This window comes from Indicator indicator, chromosome 1, assembly GCF_027791375.1.
Source record: "Indicator indicator isolate 239-I01 chromosome 1, UM_Iind_1.1, whole genome shotgun sequence".
In the NCBI taxonomy this organism is placed as follows: domain Eukaryota; kingdom Metazoa; phylum Chordata; class Aves; order Piciformes; family Indicatoridae; genus Indicator; species Indicator indicator.
Window position 1 is genome coordinate 25,771,969 of NC_072010.1, and position 17,361 is coordinate 25,789,329.

At 35.5% G+C, this 17,361-nt stretch overlaps 1 protein-coding gene across 4 annotated transcripts in view; it reads left to right on the forward strand.

Moving 5' to 3' along the window:
• The window catches only part of NBEA (neurobeachin), a 486,311-nt gene that overhangs the window by 124,693 nt on the left and 344,257 nt on the right, over positions 1–17,361 (forward strand). For all 4 annotated transcript variants that reach the window (XM_054387432.1, XM_054387415.1, XM_054387443.1 and 1 more), the window contains exons 11-16: positions 5,550–5,658; positions 6,786–6,938; positions 8,149–8,317; positions 14,531–14,610; positions 15,337–15,399; positions 15,510–15,607. In XM_054387432.1, the coding sequence (XP_054243407.1) occupies positions 5,550–5,658; positions 6,786–6,938; positions 8,149–8,317; positions 14,531–14,610; positions 15,337–15,399; positions 15,510–15,607 (672 nt within the window). The remainder of the gene's footprint in view (positions 1–5,549; positions 5,659–6,785; positions 6,939–8,148; positions 8,318–14,530; positions 14,611–15,336; positions 15,400–15,509; positions 15,608–17,361) is intronic.

Sequence of the window (17,361 nt, forward strand, 5' to 3'; positions counted from 1 at the left end):
TAAGGATTTTGTAGCTCTGAGATTTCCACTGTGAGGTTCTTTTACATGTAATGTATAAAATTCTTTAATATTCCCATAGATACAAATGGACAGTGAAAATGAAATATTTATATGTGTAATTACTCTTAATAAAGAAGGAAGTGTCGTATTTTTGAATTTTGAAGACTTGGTTTTGTGAATATCTGTAGTGTATTTATTTAAGGAGAAATGTAGCATGACTGTTGACTGAAGATTACAATGCTGAAACTTTCTAACATTGAAACAATGATGAACTGTTGAAGCATAATATTTATATTTATATTATATCTTTAGATTAATGAAACAAGCCAGGTGATACTTATAATTTTACAGTGTACTTCATATGGGAAAATTTTCTGAATTATAAGGTTAGGGTCCTCACAATTGTAATAAATGTGTACAGACGTGAAATCATTATGAACGTCTTCCTCTCAGAGTATGCTGCAAACACCAATTTTGTGATTCTGTTTTATTGATCAAAAATAATAATAATTAAAAAAATAAAGTCTTCACAAGAGACACATGTGTTTGAGGGAAAAGTCAGGCAATGCAGTGATAATGTAATTAGGCTTCATTTTTTTTCCCTAACAGTAATCCAGAGACTTACTGTCTCTGCAATACACAAATTATAGAGTAAATAGTATCATAACCTTTGCAAATACAGCATCTTCATGTTTGGTCTGCAGCCTTGTTTTGTTTTGGTTTGTTTGTTTCGTCCTGCTTCTTGATAATGGCAAACTGCTGGAAAAATTTTGGTCTGAAATATAATTATGTTTTCAGTAAAAATCATAATTGTGTCTGATTTTGTGCTAGTTGACATACATACTTTCATTGTGTATCTGTTGTCTTAGCTGCACTGCAGACAAAGGGAACTGTTCTAGGCAGGGTGTTTATATTTACCTTTGTATCTAGGGGAGTTGACAATAGGCAAGAATGGAGAGAAATTTTGTATGGCAGTGCACAGAATTTTGCAAGTTTAATGTGAGCCCTGCTGCAATCCGATGCATTTTAGTTACTGGTAAGTTTGTTAAATTGTGTTTGAAATATTGTTCATCTTACAAGACAGCCTTCTAATCAGTATTATTTCCCCTGTGTCAACAAAACCTTTTAAAAGCATCATTTTGGCAACCCAGTTCTGCAGATAAATTTTTTTTATATTTAAAATCCTCAGGTTTAATTTGTTTTCAGCTGCCCAGATGACTACATAAATTGACTATCTTTAGAAATAGGTTCTGAGTTCTGGATACAGGCCTCTAAATGAGGCAGTCACTTCTCTAGAAGACTGAAATCTTAAAACACAACATTGAGAAGAAAAGATCCTTTATGTCAATGTGAAATTTTATAAAAACACAGACTCTTAAATGTTTGGTTGAGGTCAGTCTGAACATATATGGAAAGAGAAGTTTTGAAGAGACTGGTGAAGCTTCATAGATTCTTAGAATACAAGGTTGGAAGGGACCTCAAGGATCATCTAGTCCAACCTTTCAGGGTAAGAATATAGTTTAAATGAGATGGCTTGGTGCCTTGTCAAGCTGGGCCTTGAAATTGTGTGATGTAGGGGAATCCACCACCTCCCCTGAGAATTTATTAGCTTGTCTTGTGAATTTTTAACTGTTATGTCTTTTCAGTCAGATTGAATGTTCTCTATCATGACGTACATAAGACAGAGAACATAACATGTAAAACCAGTGTTTTGCTCAGCAGCTGTTTTTAGTGCAGTTTCATTCCCTCCTCCAAAAAAGAAATTTCACCTGATACATGTGTAAGCAAAATTTCTGGAAAAAATATCAGACCAAACATGTAATCAGTTTTCTGCCTATCTCTAATAGTCGCCTTCAGGTAGTGATGACTTCAGTACTGTACTTGCAGTGAAAATTTAGAAACACTTACAGTTATTCTATCACTAAAATATTATAGAAACACTGAATGGTATGAGTTGGAAGTGACCTCTGGAGATCATCTACTTCAACCCCACAGCAGGTTCCCATAGATCAGATTCAACAGAAATGTGAGCAGGTGGGTTTTGAAGGTCTCCAGAGGAGACTCTACAGGCTTTCTGGGCAGCCTGCTCTAGTGCTCTGTCACCCTCAAAGCAAAGTTTTTCCTTAAGATCAAATGAAACCTCCTGTGTTCTAGTTTGTACCTTTTGCCCCTTATCCTGTCACTGGCCACCACTGAAAGGAGCCCAGCCTGATCCTCATGACCTCCCCCTTTTAGATATTTGTATTAATTAGATCCCCTCTCAGTCTTCTCTTTTCCTGGCTTAAACGGCCCCAGGTCTTTCAGCCTCTCCTATTAAAAGAAATGCTTCACTCCCCGTATTGTTGTGGCCCTTCATTGGACTCCCTCCCATAATTCCCTGTCCCTCTTGAACTGGGGAGCCTAGAACTGGACACAGAGCTCCAGGTGCAGCCTCACCAGAGCAGAGCAAACCTCCCTCGGCCTGTTGGTCACAGTCTTCTTAATGCACCCCAGAATGCTGTTGGCATAGTAATGTGGAAAATTAGGATGCTAGTTTTTATCAGTACTATGGTCCTGAATAGTATTTACCTGAAACTTTTCTGTAACTGGAGCACTGGAACAGGCTCCCCAAGGGAGTTGTGGAGTCTCCTTCTCTGGAGACTTTCAAAACCCACCTGGATCTGTTCCTGTGCAGACTACCTTCAGTGATCCTGCTGTGGCAGGGGGTTGGACCCTGATGATCTCTTGAGGTCCCTTCTAACCTCTGATATACTGTGATACTGTGAACTGCTTCTTTTTCTGGTACTTGGAATATTTTTATGTGCTTGAAGGTGTAAAATGTGTCAATGCATTCAGACGCATTCATGTGTACTATCCCAAGATTTAGGTTAATATACACTGCTGTCAGATCTATTATTTTTGGCAGCAATCTTGGGTAATGCAGAAGGATTAGAAACTAGAGTTACTGCTTGCAGTTCTGAGCTGACTCTGCAGAGCTGGCTTGTGATGTCTTTTTGTGTCAGGTTCAATAGATGTTAAAAGCCGTTTTGGACTTAGGAAAGGCATAGCTCATTCACAAGATACTGGCTGAGTTAATGTGTTTTCCTGGAACTAGAAACATTGGCATCACTTTGTGGTGATAGCTAAGGTGGCTCTGTGCAGAGCTAATGTGAATAGCAGGATTAATTAGTTCAGCTGTATTCCACATAAAGATGGTTAATAGCTAAAAAGTGGTATTTGGGCTTTATCTGAAGTAATAAACTTCATTAATTCAGGTTTTCTTCCATAGAACCAGCTCATATGTTTCTGTGTCTGTAGCATAGTTAAATATTGACTGGCCACCAAGTATTTCTGAGTTTACTGGTGTATTTTATGTGTTCTTACAAAGACAAAAAGAGGGAAGAATCTCTTTTGTTAGGGTGTCAGTGTGTCTTACGATTTGTATTAAGAGTCCTAGCACAATTTCCGAATGATTGCTTGCAGATCTTGTATTACTATGAGATAAGAACAACTCCAGCCCATGAGTTTGCATCTCGTTTGTAGTAGATCAGACAGATAAACTGCAATACAAAGAACAGGACTTTTGATAAATCATGTATAGAATATTTTTGTCTTTTCAATATAATATTAATATTATTGTTATTTGTTGTCGTATTTTAGGCCCTAACCTGGGAAAAATGTGTGCCATAATGGGTTGTCCTCCTAAGTCATAAGGTTACTCACAAACAGTGATTGTAAGCACCATCTATATGGAATTATCTTTGACCTATCCATTTTTTTTTTAAATTCTAAATATAAATTGTCATCCCTTTGCATTATATACTTATGAATTATCATGTAGTATAAATGATGAGTAACTTAGGTGGCAAATACAATAAAAACTTTTGGTCAGGCTAGAAAAAAATGATGCATATAACCTGGTTTGAAATTGATATGACAGCTTGACAGGCTGTTTTGATAAAAGATTTGGAGTACTGTAAATGGGTATTATCTGTGTTCTTTTACTGCTGACACTGTGGCGCACTCTGTATGTGATTTTAGACTGATTATTGTGACCATTCAACAATGAAGCAAGGCAAAGCACTATTTCATGTTCACAGCATGTACTTTGCCTGCACTGTGTACTTTTTGCTTGGCAGCCTTGCTCACCAAATAGACTAAAACTTGTTTTCCTCAGCATTTTCATTATTTTTTGGTGCTGGTGTGGATTAACCAATCTCAACATTTAATTCAAAGTAAAAGTTTTATTTGGAGAGCAAGTGAACAACCTTCAGCTGACTAGATACTGTAACTGAAGTTGAAATTTATGAAATGCAAGTTGGATGTTTCCTTTAATACACTTTTTCATATCTGCAAAAGCCACAGTTTTCACGCTTGCCTGTGCCCACCACCTATGTGTGAAGTCTTATGGTTGTAGATATTTGTACAGCTAGCAACTACTGTGACTATTTTGAGAAAAAGAACTATGACTTTATGTATGCATTGTGTATGTCATGCAATGCATTCTGTCATCTACCTTTTCAAGATACTCGAGAAATAATTTTAAATGTTTCCTTTCTGTCAGAAATGTTGGGGTTTGTTTTTGTTGAGTTTTTCCTTCCTGTCTTCTGGGTTTTTCAGCAACAGATGCAAGTGTATTTTCGTTTCCTCATCAACACTCAAGAGTCAACTGTGATTTTAATTTTTTTTTTCCCCAGGGTGCCTTGATCTGTCATACGATTCATTTTTATAACCTGCTTTCACTTCTTGCTAAGACTGTCCCCTGAAGTCTTTTATATATCTTCTGTTTCTAAACCATAACCTTTTCTGAACTCTTTTTTCCATCCCAACCCTTCACTTACTGATTGAGATGATATGGGATGAGATGCTGGGTGATTTCTTTGTGAATTCTGGAGTCTCTCTGTGCTGTTCTTAATGGATAAAAGTGATTTTCAACCTTTATTTGGTCAGGCCTAGGTGGTGTATTCTTCTGTTTGGTTTGGACAAAGTATGATGGAAGTTCTCTACCCTGCTGTTGTTCCACTGAGGGTTTGGGGGGTCATTGTTGCCCATGTACAAGTTAAGCCTTTTTGTGTCTCCTTTCTGTGGTAGTAATGACTCAAGGGACTGAAAGGGTGGAATGAGGATATACCTAGTGTCTGCAAATTTTGCTGTTTAGCGTAATCGTGGATGGTAAAATGGTTGACATGGTCGCTGCCTGCATCATTGTAGCACTGTCAGCTGTATCCCACTCATCATCCCCTGCCTCTTCTGACTGTGAAATCTTTGGCTAGAATTGCAAGCTGCAGGACTGGATAGTTAAAATCCTGGATAGTCCTGGTAAAATCAGGAGAGCTGACAAAGTGATTTTGCACTTCTGTTTGAATATGAACTCCCACTCCTTACCTTGGTAATATGTGAACAATCATTGGAAAAATTTTTCAACAGAGAAGTAAGACTGTATTCTTTCAAGTAACTGTTCATCACTTTAAGCCTGTTCCTGTCACTTAGTAGCTGATGATTATTGAGAGTGTAAAAGATTGATTTTTCTAAATTTGTGATCTGAAAAGATGCTTGTTCTTTACATGCAGTGCTACCCTGTTGGCTTTCTTGGTTGAGCTTCTTAAAAGTTCAGTAGCCATGCAAGAACAAATGCTTGGTGGAAAAGGTTTTCTAGTCATTGGCTACCTCCTTGAAAAGGTATGTTTTGAGGGGGTTTTGTCTGTTGTGTTTTTTGTTTTTCTTAGTAGTTCTACTGTTAATGTGGTATATTCAATTACTTACCTCAAATAACTGATAGAACAGAATACATTTGTGATATAAGGCATATTTGATTTGTAATACTTGAAAGCTGTTTACAAGAGTCTTTTCATCTTTTATGTCCTCCTATATGGCAATATTCAAAGAATCAGGTTTCTGTAGTTGATCATGTTTGTCTAATTTATGCTATTACTTTAGATCTCCTTGTAAATTATCTTTATGCATTTTCAGTTGTGATTTTTCACTCTCTGTTCTCCAAACTCTCTTTTAGGAAAGTTCTCTTGTTCCCAATGTGTGCAAATGTATCGGGGACAGGCTGTAATTTGGGTTTAAATTTTGTGTGTGTGTTTGAGAGAGAATAAAAATCAAGATAATTCTTTGGCTCAGTTCTGAATCATTGTTAGTTGCTCTGTGTTTCGAAGAAAAACTGTAAAATAGTAACTGTAAAAAAAGAATCATTTTTGAAGGAAATGCAAGAGGTATTCACTTTACTTGCTTGTTTTCGGACATGACGAGCAGTTATCACAAAACTGAGGTTCTGTTCAGATGCTTATCTGAGGACTATTACCTGCCTCCTGGCCCAAAACCTTCACAAAACCCCGTTACTGTGATTTAATAATCTGGAGACAAATTACTGTCAGCTGTACTAAGATAGTAATACTCCTACAATTGAATCTCATGGCTCCAGCATTCTTGAATGTCTGCTGCTGCATTAGAATGCAGTCAGTATAACAATCATTTGAGAAATTACGACTATAGCTTTTTGTTGTCCAGTGGTGAAAATAAGTAACAGTAGTATCACATTTTAAAAGTATTTTAACTCAGTTATTGATGAATATTTTTAACCTGTTAAATGTAACCATTAGGTAGACTGTTAATATTATTAGAAAGTATAAGTTGCTGATATTTTTTTCTATCTTTACCTTCATATTCACTGAGCTAAAAACATACTGGATGAGATGTATTTAGTAAAGATGAACCTGTTGAAAATATCACTTCATATTTCTCCTGTAAGTAAATTAAGAAATAAGTTTTTATATTTGTTCTTTCTGATTATTTTTACCCAGTCATCTAGAGTTCATATAACCAGAGCAGTTCTGGAGCAATTTTTGTCATTTGCAAAATATTTGGATGGATTGTCTCATGGAGCACCTCTACTGAAGCAGTTATGTGATCACATCCTTTTTAATCCTGCTATCTGGATACATACCCCTGCAAAGGTAACCGTACACTTGAATGATGTTATTATGGCTTTCCTACAATTAAGGGAAATAAATACTGCTATTCTCTTATACCATGGCACTTAGGTTTCTTCTTCTTTTTTTTAAACCATGGTAATAGCAAAGATTTTGTAGATAATGAAATTTGTTGTCATTTTTAAGTTCCTAGAAGGAATTACATTCTTCCCTAAGGTTCTGGATAATTCTGACAAGTCTGTTTCTAGAAACCCAGTCCCTTTATCAGTGGTTGCATTAATTTGTTTTCCTAAAGATTTAGCATACTTATTGTAAAGATAAAAATGAAGATGAGATATCTTTTGTTACATATTCACACAAGCTTTCCTTTTAATTTAAATTATGTATTTTGGCTTGATAAAATCTATGTAAAGTTACCATTCATCTCTGGTAATGATGTGCGGTACTGTATAAGAAAGATGCTCAGGTCCTGGAACATGGTTGAGAGTAGAGGAACAAGGCTGGTGAGGGGGTTTGGAAAACATGCCGTACAAGGAGCAGCTGAAGGAGCTGGGGGTGTTTAGTCTGGGGAAGAGAAGGCTCTTTAACAACTATCTGGAAGGAGGTTGTAGTGAGGCTGGCGTTGGTCTCTTCTCTCAAGTAACTAGTGATAGGATGAGAGGAAATGGGTTTAAACTGTTCCAGGGGAGGTTTAGATTGGACGTTGGGAAAACTTCTTTACTGAGAGAGTAGAGAGGCACTGGAAGAGGCTGCCCAGGGACGTGGTGGAGTCACCATCCCTGGGGGTGTTGTAGAAGCATATAGATGTGGTGCTTCAGGATATGGCTTAGCGGTCATGGTAGTTGGGTTACAGTTGGACTCGATGATCTCAAAGGTCTTTTCCAACCTTTGTGATTCTATGATGCTATCATAAATACATAGTTGAGGAATGTGGACCAAAGTGAAATGTGACATGATCCTAAAATTTGGAAATACCTCTTTCCAGTATAAAAAGCCAGAAGAGAAACAAACCAGTATGTTTTCACAACTTAAATTATAGAATCACAGAAAATTTAGTTTGGAGGGGACCTCTGGAGGTCATTCCAGGTTGTCAGTCCAGTCCCTGTCCTAAACTAAAGCTGTAATTATTTTTCACGTTTTTACATCCTATCCAAAGTGAATCCTAAAAAACCCAGAAGATAAGGTTGCTAATACAGAACTTACATTGATGTGGATAACTTGTTACATTCCTCAGGTGCAGCTGTCTTTGTATACCTACTTGTCAGCTGAATTCATTGGAACTGCTACTATCTACAACACTATACGCAGAGTAGGAACAGTACTGCAATTAATGCACACGCTGAAATACTACTACTGGGTGGTTAATCCTGCTGATAGCAGTGGCATTACTCCTAAAGGATTAGGTAAGTGCATTGCATGAGAAAGAAAATATAAACATTTCTTGTAGGAGAAGATTTATGATATAAATGTGTGAAAGCTCTTTGCATCTGTAGACAAGGAGGTAATTAAATGGCAATAATTGATACTAGTGTTCAATAGTACAAGGACTGTTCAAGTACCTCTGATGTTAATTCCTTATATTTATTTTCCCAGAAGATTCTCACTCAGTTCTTCACTCACACAGCATATACCTATATGGGCACACTCTAAGAAACATTAAAGTCACTTATTTCTGTAACAAAGAGAAAACGTTAAGTGTGTGTCATATGCCAAAGAAAGCTTTGTGGGATTTGAATGCTTGTTTGTGTTAAGAGATCTTGAAAATAATGTGGAAACCTCTAGTTCTCACTGTTGAGATCTCTGAATCTCTGTTTCTAGTTTAATTTTTTTTCCTCTGTCCTTATAAAATAGAGGTTGGTTTCACTGTGCTTATAGTCATGTGCGTAACTTAGCTCAGTAAGTGTTGAATGACAGCAATGACTAAATATAATAATGCATACCAGCTAAACACTGCATGGAACAGATATCATTCTAATCCTATACACTCCAGATGTAATGTCATTACATTTAGCTGACTTTTTGTGTAAAGCAGGGAGGATTGCTGAAAGTCTCTTAAAAAATTAAATTATATAGGAGAACTTATTAATTATCTTTATTCTGTAACTATTACTGTCATGCTGAGAAATTGAATAATTGGGGAATGTTTTAGTGCTGTCACATATCTGAATATTTAAGAATGTGACATATAAAGCATGTAAGTTATTGGATAGTTTTTCATTTGTAAGTGAGCTAAATACATAAGCTTTTTCTTTATTTATTTTTAAATAAATAAAAATGGAAGGAACAATTCTTGTAACTAGATTAACTATTCATAATAGGCAGTGAAGTCATACCTTGTTGAGGCTCACAGAAATAGCTGCTGTTGAATCTGAGACCTCATTTATGGTTCTCTTATAGCATAATAAAGATATACTTCATGAAACTAAGATTTGCGTTATAAGTACCTAACAAAAGGACACAGTTCTTTATTTGAATGAAAAGTCTGCAAAATCAGATTACGAAAATTAACTGTGGTGGTTACTTAGCTGAAATTTTTTGCAAGCGATACTGTGTAATTACCACTTACAATGATTCTGGGTTCCCTCTGTCTGAAGAGAATTGAATTCATTATTGGTACCTACAATGAAGATGTCTCCATACGAGATAGACATCTACTGATTATAGACAGTGGAATGCAGGAATCAGTTGCCCGAATACGGGTTTCTAGCATCAGTTTAGATGTTGGGGTATCCCACCTGCCTTCTGTGCATCCTGCATCGAATCTGCTTGTTCTTTGTAGGTGTTTTGGATACCTTACATCATTTCAAATCACACCGATTAGTATCTTTTGGAAGCTGTGTCCTATCTCTAGTTGACAGAATCTTGAGAACTATTTAGTTTAAAAAGTAGTTACTTTCTAGACTCCATTAGCTGCATTGATTGGATCTCCATTGATTTCAGTGGACAATTAGAAGCTGGTCTTACATGCTGGCAACTACATGGTAGATGTCTGAAATTAAAGTGAGCTGAATCCTACCTTGGGACTGATTTATCCTTCATGCTTCAGAGCTCTACTCTTTTGAGGGTTACACTGTTGTTCTGCATAGGGATAGTTACCATCAGACAAGTAAACCATTTCTGAGCTCTGTGAGAAATTAGGATGTTAAAAGCTCAGCTGATCAGCTTATAATAAGGACATTGTATTTGTGACTGGAGTAACCAGCTGTTGGGAGGTAAAGTTTCCAGATACCAGCCATTTTTACACCTAGGCAGAGACCAGGAAAACTGATAACTAATTTGAGACTGTAAGTTTGATAATATTGTCTACTTGTTATTGATGTACTTATTTTGGAGGGATTTGGGTTGGGGGTTTTGTTTGTTGTATTTTTTTTAATTAAAAAATTCCTGTACTTCTGTGTCATGATACTATCTAACAACACTTTGAAGATGTACTGCATGTTACAGACTTCCTGCTGGGTAGGCTTGCTCTTTTGTGGAAACGGTGTGATGTTTCTTTCTGTAGGAGGTACCGCTGGTTTTTATGCTGCCCAGATCTGTGCCTCTGCAGTTAGCTGTATTTTTGGATCATATATATGTGTAATGCCAGTTGAATAGGGTACAAAAAGAAAATATGTAATGTATTCATCAACATCTGAACAGCAGGCATGGTGTACACAAGGACACCAAATTAGGAATGAGGGATGAATCAGTTAACTCTTAAATTAGCGTACATATGGCTGGTTTACTTTCCTACCTTTTCTTTCGTTCTTATTTTATGAACATAGTACATTTGCTCCTCATTTGTGTTAATTCCAGACAATATTCTGGTTTTCTCAGGAAGGCAACCAGGTAGGTTGCTTGGTAGGTTAAATGAAGGGTAACCATATAGTGTAAATTATTAGTGGGTTGGTGCAGCAGCATGACATCAAAAATTGCAATTACTAAGGCTTTCATACAGCTGTTGGGAGGGTATCTGGTGAACTATGAGGCCATGCAGATTTTCAAATTACATATTATTATCCAGTACATCTGAATTTTCTCCTTTTTGTTCTTCTTTAGCTTGATCTGTAGAGAAACCTGACTTTTTAAAAGGTTGATCTCAACCTTTAAAATCCTTATTCCTTACCTTCTTCCATCCTCCCTCTTGCTCAGACTGCATAAAGTCCTATGTAATGAGTAGAACTATAAGAAAGTATTATGTAGTACTTACTTTCCTGTCTGTAAAAATAGCTTTCCTTGTATTGCATTGAAGAACGCTGGCTTAACAGGGAGGAAGATGATAGCAATGTAGGTACAAATCCAGCATAGCTATAGAATTTTCTCTATGTCAGTCAGCACTAGGGCTTTATTTCCTATTAACTCTGCTTCTGAATAATGCAGCTGTAATAACTGTGGTGATTTTCAGGCAAATGACTGTGAAAATATAGTAATTGCTGAGGTGATGGGTTACTAAACTTAATTTCAGATTTTATTTCATATTAGTTTTTTATCAAATTCACATTAATTACTTTCAGTTGATAAAATTCCTGGAAACTTTTCAAAAATGTTTAATTTCCCAGATATTACATCACTTTTCTTCACCAGATGCTGGTTTTTTTAACATTAAATGCAGTCTGCCAATGTGATATGCAGATCTGGCTGACTCAAGCATATAGTCTTAGAATGCTGTAAGTAGCTGTAGTTAATATGCTTAATGCTTTTTTTACTTTCTACCTTTGTTTTCAGCAACTCAGAACTTCACCAATTTTAATATTTTTTAAAAAGTGATCAACATAATATATGATTTATACATGTGTGGAAATAAAATTCTGCTATATTTTATGTTTTATTGATTTAAGTAGTTGAAAATCCTACATTTTACATGTAAAAAAGCCAGTTGTATTTGCTTGCTTGTAGAACTGATAACACAATGTATTATTTCTAAAGGCAGGATTAGAAATCATTATTTTTGTTATTCAAAGCTTCCAATCAGTTTTTTAATACAGTACTGATTGTACTTTACTCTGTGAATATTTTTATTTATTCCCTTTTAATTAGTTCTGGTTTATGCCCCTGTAATTTCTCTGTGCTGCAAGGATGAATTGGATAATTTTTTTTTCATTTATTCAATATGGATAAAGCTGACTAACTCTCGTTATGAGTGTATATTTTAAAATATATATAAATCTGATGCAAATCATGCTAACTGCAATAAACACATACATAAAGAATCTAAAAGCAGGAAATTATTTAGTGACTCATGCTGGTGTGGCATAAGGGAGGCATCCTTACTCTTTGCCAGTTAACAAGAATATTGCTATTTTGTATTGGGGATTTATGGTTGCTGTACTGGCTCTTTGTTGATGAGTTGTTTTGAGTTTGGTTTGAATGTTTAGCAGTACTGTTTGCTGTTTTCTGATTGATGATGACACTGAATTGTCTGTGTCCAGTGAGGATCTTAAAAACACCCTACTTTTCAATGCTTGATTTGAAAAGTAACACCTAGTTGTCTCTCCTTACCTCCATATGCATGTGTGTAATGTATGTATTTCTTTAATTATAGCATAAATGATACCATTGTTTGGTCTATAATGCTTTTGTTTTTTTTAAATGAATCCTTAACTAGCAATCACATTACTTCAACATGTAGTTGAAAACAAAAAGTGTGGTGACATAACAATTTTAGTGGCAAATTCATTTTATGTAGCTTTACAATTTCCTAGATTAATTAATGCCATTCAGTCTGTCTCTGATGACTGTTGCATTGCTATCACTGGAGTCCTTTCTTCCTGTCTTTGTAGCTGTCTTCTGGTTACATAGCTTGCAGTTTTTCCAGCCTCCCTTATTTTTCCCTACCTTTTTTACTCCCGTTTGAAAAAAAATAAACTGACGAAGTCTTTTGAGTAGAGGCTGTCTCTGTTTTCTGATTCTAATGCAGTGAAGCTTCAAGACACAACCAAAATACCAGGAATAAATATTACTAGAAGACTGAGCAAAAAGCACTGTTCTGGCTGCTTTGCATATATAACCTGAAAGCAGCAATTCCTTTGGTATTTGTTGCATGTAGGGTTCTCACACATCTCCAGAGAAACTAGTGGGTATGTGAATAAGAAGTATGAAACTCGGGTTCCCAGTTATTTTGGAATATCTTCTTTTAATTCCTCCTTAAAATTTCTGCTGCAGAAATGTTTTGCAGAGCTCCCCATTGCCTTAGTGTTCTATTTTCTGTTTACATAATTATAGTCTTGTGGAAAAGAGAAAATACCTCCGTTTTTAGGCCTGGTTTTCAGTTATTAGCTAATATTGAATTGCAATAAAGTGTAAGAGGGAAGAGGGTGTGTGAAGAAACAGATTTCTGTGATGCAGATAGAGGAATTATATCTACATTTGAATTAGGAAAAAAATAGCTGTTGTCTAGGAGCACACCATTGCCATGAAAACACATGCAATATTTAACGTAGTTGCAGCTAGCACCAAAAAAAATCAAACTTACTTCTGTTTTTACAGTAGGAAATAGATGTTTTGTGATGCCAGTAGAATGTATAGACATGAAACTGTTTCTATATTTTTAGGGTGTGTATGATACATTTTTAATAAAAATTATCCTTGCTGTTTTCACACATGCTGGTGGGAGAAGGTTGAGGTTTATTTGCTGATTCATGGAAGTGCCCAGTTTGCCTCTCTCTGCTCTTAAACAAGGATGAAAACTTGAGAGGGTTAACCATTCTTTTTGTTCCTGCTTGTCAGACAAATATCACTTACCTTCAGATTGCCGTTATTGCAAACTTGAATTACTGTGTGTACAGCAGTGGTTTCACTTAAGGAGTGGCAAGGGAGGCTGTAAAATAATCTCCATTAGAAAGCTGCATTCATCTGGATCAGAAATAATACTGGGACAAAGAGTGTTATTTAGCTTTGATATGTGTTTATCAGCATAAGATTAAATGGTTGATGAAAAAATAAATTAGACTGCATTTACTTTCACTGTGCAAAATTTAAGACTGCCCATTGTCATGTATTGTTGCATAAGACACACATTGTTTGAAAAGTAGGAACTTTTACAGTGGAATTTCCAGTTTAGTCATACCTATGAAAGGGGAAAATGGAAAATACAATAGAGCAAGTTTCAAGTGAATATAGTTGTTCAGACTATGTTTCTTATTTATTTAGATCTGTTTCTTTAATGTATTCCCTCAAAAAGAATTATTTCAAGTATTATGGATTACAGCTGTTTTTCTTTTTGGCTAGTTTAAATTTAGTATTTTTTTCAGATGGTAGTTAAATAGCTTCAGTTTCTGTTAGACGTAGTGACTACCCCTAATATTTCTTTAATCCTTTCTATGCTGGTTTTCATTGAGATGGTGTCCAGCATAGTGGCCTACTTATTCCAAGTTAATTATAATGCATTTTATTTTAAAAAAATATTGGTTTTTTTTCTAAAGGAAACATCACATATATATCTGTGTGTATGTATGTATGTATATATTGGTGCTGTAAAATGTGATGCTGAAAGGTTGTAAATGATATATTTGCAATGTAAACATATGTAAGTGAATAATAGAATACTAAATCTATTGTAGTAACTGTGATCTCTTTAAGAAGCCAGTCACTAAAGAAATTAGTTTATATTTTAAAATTATATATTTTGCTTCTTTCAGATGGTCCTCGACCTTCACAGAAAGAAATCGTATCGCTAAGAGCATTTATGCTTCTATTTTTGAAACAACTTATACTGAAGGTAAACCAGTTGAGATCAGTTATATACATGTAATCGGATCTTTCACATTAATAAGTATTAAATACTTGTCAGATATTTTATCTGATTCTGGTTAATTTTTGTGTTCATGCACATGCTAATCAATATAGAGGTGGGAAATCCATACAATATTTTTTATTAACCTCACCAATCTATGCCATATATATCTTTTATTAAATATACAGACAGAAATTGCATATGACCCTACAAAACCTTTCAGGTATTTAGGCACTTTTTTTGTGTGTTAGTAAGTAGCTGCTTGGTTGATCAAATGGAAAAAGGGTAGTGGAAGTTAAGTTAGTTACTACTTGATTCTATGACTGCCTGAAATGGTCAAAAACTCTTTCTCTCTGTTTACAGCTGTAGTCTAGTTTTTGAGGTGTAATCTGCTGTTTGAGATTAGACTGAAAATCAGTAATTTTTGGCCTAGTTTATTCCACCTGCTTTTTCTGTTCTGTTTCAGGGATTGGAAGGGTGGCAGTAATATTATATGGTATCTGAGGGCCCACACTGCAACAATCCTCTCTAGCAGGAAAAAGGGGCTGACTTCATACTGGTTTGAATTGTTAATGGGATAATGAAAAACAAAGTAATAAAAGAGATAATTTAGCCTTTTGAGTTTAAATAGAAAAAGTAGAATTATTTGACCTGGCCCAAGTTTTTCTTGTATTTCCTCTGAATACTGTGCCTCCATGTTTTTCTTTTTAGGATCGAGGAGTGAAAGAAGATGAACTGCAGAGCATATTAAATTACTTACTAACAATGCATGAGGTACATTTCTGTAGTTACCTATCTTTTACCCTAAGCAATTGTATCAGATCTATGGGAATCCTGCTGTTGAGGCTAGTTTGTATAGAATAACATTGATGCTTGTCGTACAGGATGAAAATATTCATGATGTCCTGCAGCTGCTAGTGGCACTAATGTCTGAACATCCAGCATCCATGATACCAGCCTTTGATCAGAGAAATGGGATACGGTAAGACAGTGAAGTTCCAGTAGAATCATTCTCCAGATTACTACTTTTTTTTTTTTTTTTGCCTACTACAATATTTTTTTTTCCTTCAACTGTATTTTTTGTCAACAACAGTGTTTTTTGTTAGCTTGGAGAACAAAAAAAAAATGTGCTTAAGATTATCATTATGATATTTGAAGGTAAATATCCTGTTGTACTTGCTTCTCCATCTCAAATAGATTATGCAACTAAGAAGATACATCAGAAAAACAAGTATCTATCTCAGAAAAAATTTTAGTATTCATGTCTTCAGATGTTTAACATAATCTGAAGGGAAAAAGAGGAAAGCAAGAAAAATTGTGCCCTAGCCTCTGAAACTTTCTCTGAAAAGACAAAAGGGAAAAAAAAACAACACAAAACTCACTTACTACCTGGTAAATTCCAGCTCTGCTTTGCCAAAATACTAAGAACTTGTGGTTCAGGCCCTGTCCCTGCAGACATTCAAGATCAGACTTGACGCTACCCTCAGCAGCCTGATCTAGTTGGAGCTGACCCTGCTCACTGCGGAGGGGTCAAACAAGATGACCTTTGAGGGTCCCTTCCAACCCAATGCAGTTTGTGAATCTGTGAACTTCTTACAAATAATTTACTTAAAACTGTTTGAATAACAATGCTAGTTGAAGAGGAGACTCTTTGTACTCACACTCGCTTTTCTGCCTGTAGTTCTCTGTATTTAGACAGAATTCTATTACTGATACCTTTCAAAGAGTGGTAAGACGGATCTAGAGAATCTAAGACACCTTTTTAGAATCTCAGAATAATTTGAGTTGAAAGGGACCTTTAAAGGTCTAGTTCACCCCTTCCCCAGGGGAGGTTTATGTAACATTTGTGGTACCGATATTAAAGTTGCTTGATGTTGCAGTTTTAGTGAAAGTCTGTTTTGAAAAAGTGGAAAATATGCACTGAAACGCAACGTTTAAGTATTCTAAAAAAAAAAGCCTGGCATACAATTAGGAGTTTGTCTGCTTAGGTTATCAGAGGACAGAAATCTCTGAGATCATTTGATAATGGCATCAGTCCTCTCAAAATAAGAAGATATTGCCTGCTAAACCGCTATTTAGTGGAGAATGATGAAAAAGATTGACTGAAACCTGAAAGTCAGCTAATTCAAATGGGAAACTAAAATAAAAATTTAAGAATTCTTTGAAGAAGAAGAGTCTAGGGGGACGGGTAACGTTATCTGTCTCTTGGTGCCTTCAAATCAAGCATGATTTATTTTCTGAAAGACTGCAGAATTTACATTTAAACCAATCATATTAATTAAAAAAGTAATAAATTAAATTAGTTAAATGTTGGGGGATTTTTTAATCCAGGACTTAAAAACAGAGGCTTCAAATATTTTTTTTTTTTTTAAGAAATTTTTTTTCTACTTCGAATTTTGATGGAATGAGGATGGTGCTTCATTGATGTATGTGGGATTTTGTGTGACACATTGCCATATTTTACTTTTGGCAAATGAGTTTTCATTGTAAACATCCTGTGATTAAATACCGGTACATTATCCTGTGTAGAATGGACATTGAGTAGGATTTTAAAGAATAAAAGGAAAATTTCAGTTCCAGATACTCCAGGAAACTCCAGGATATCATCTTATGTGTTCCAGTCTGCTTCCCTTGTCTAACTGGTCAGACTGTCTTTTATTTGATTTTTTTTTTCCAAGTTATTAGTATAAGGCTGTTACCTTCAGTTACAAGACATTGAACTGAACCAAAAGACAC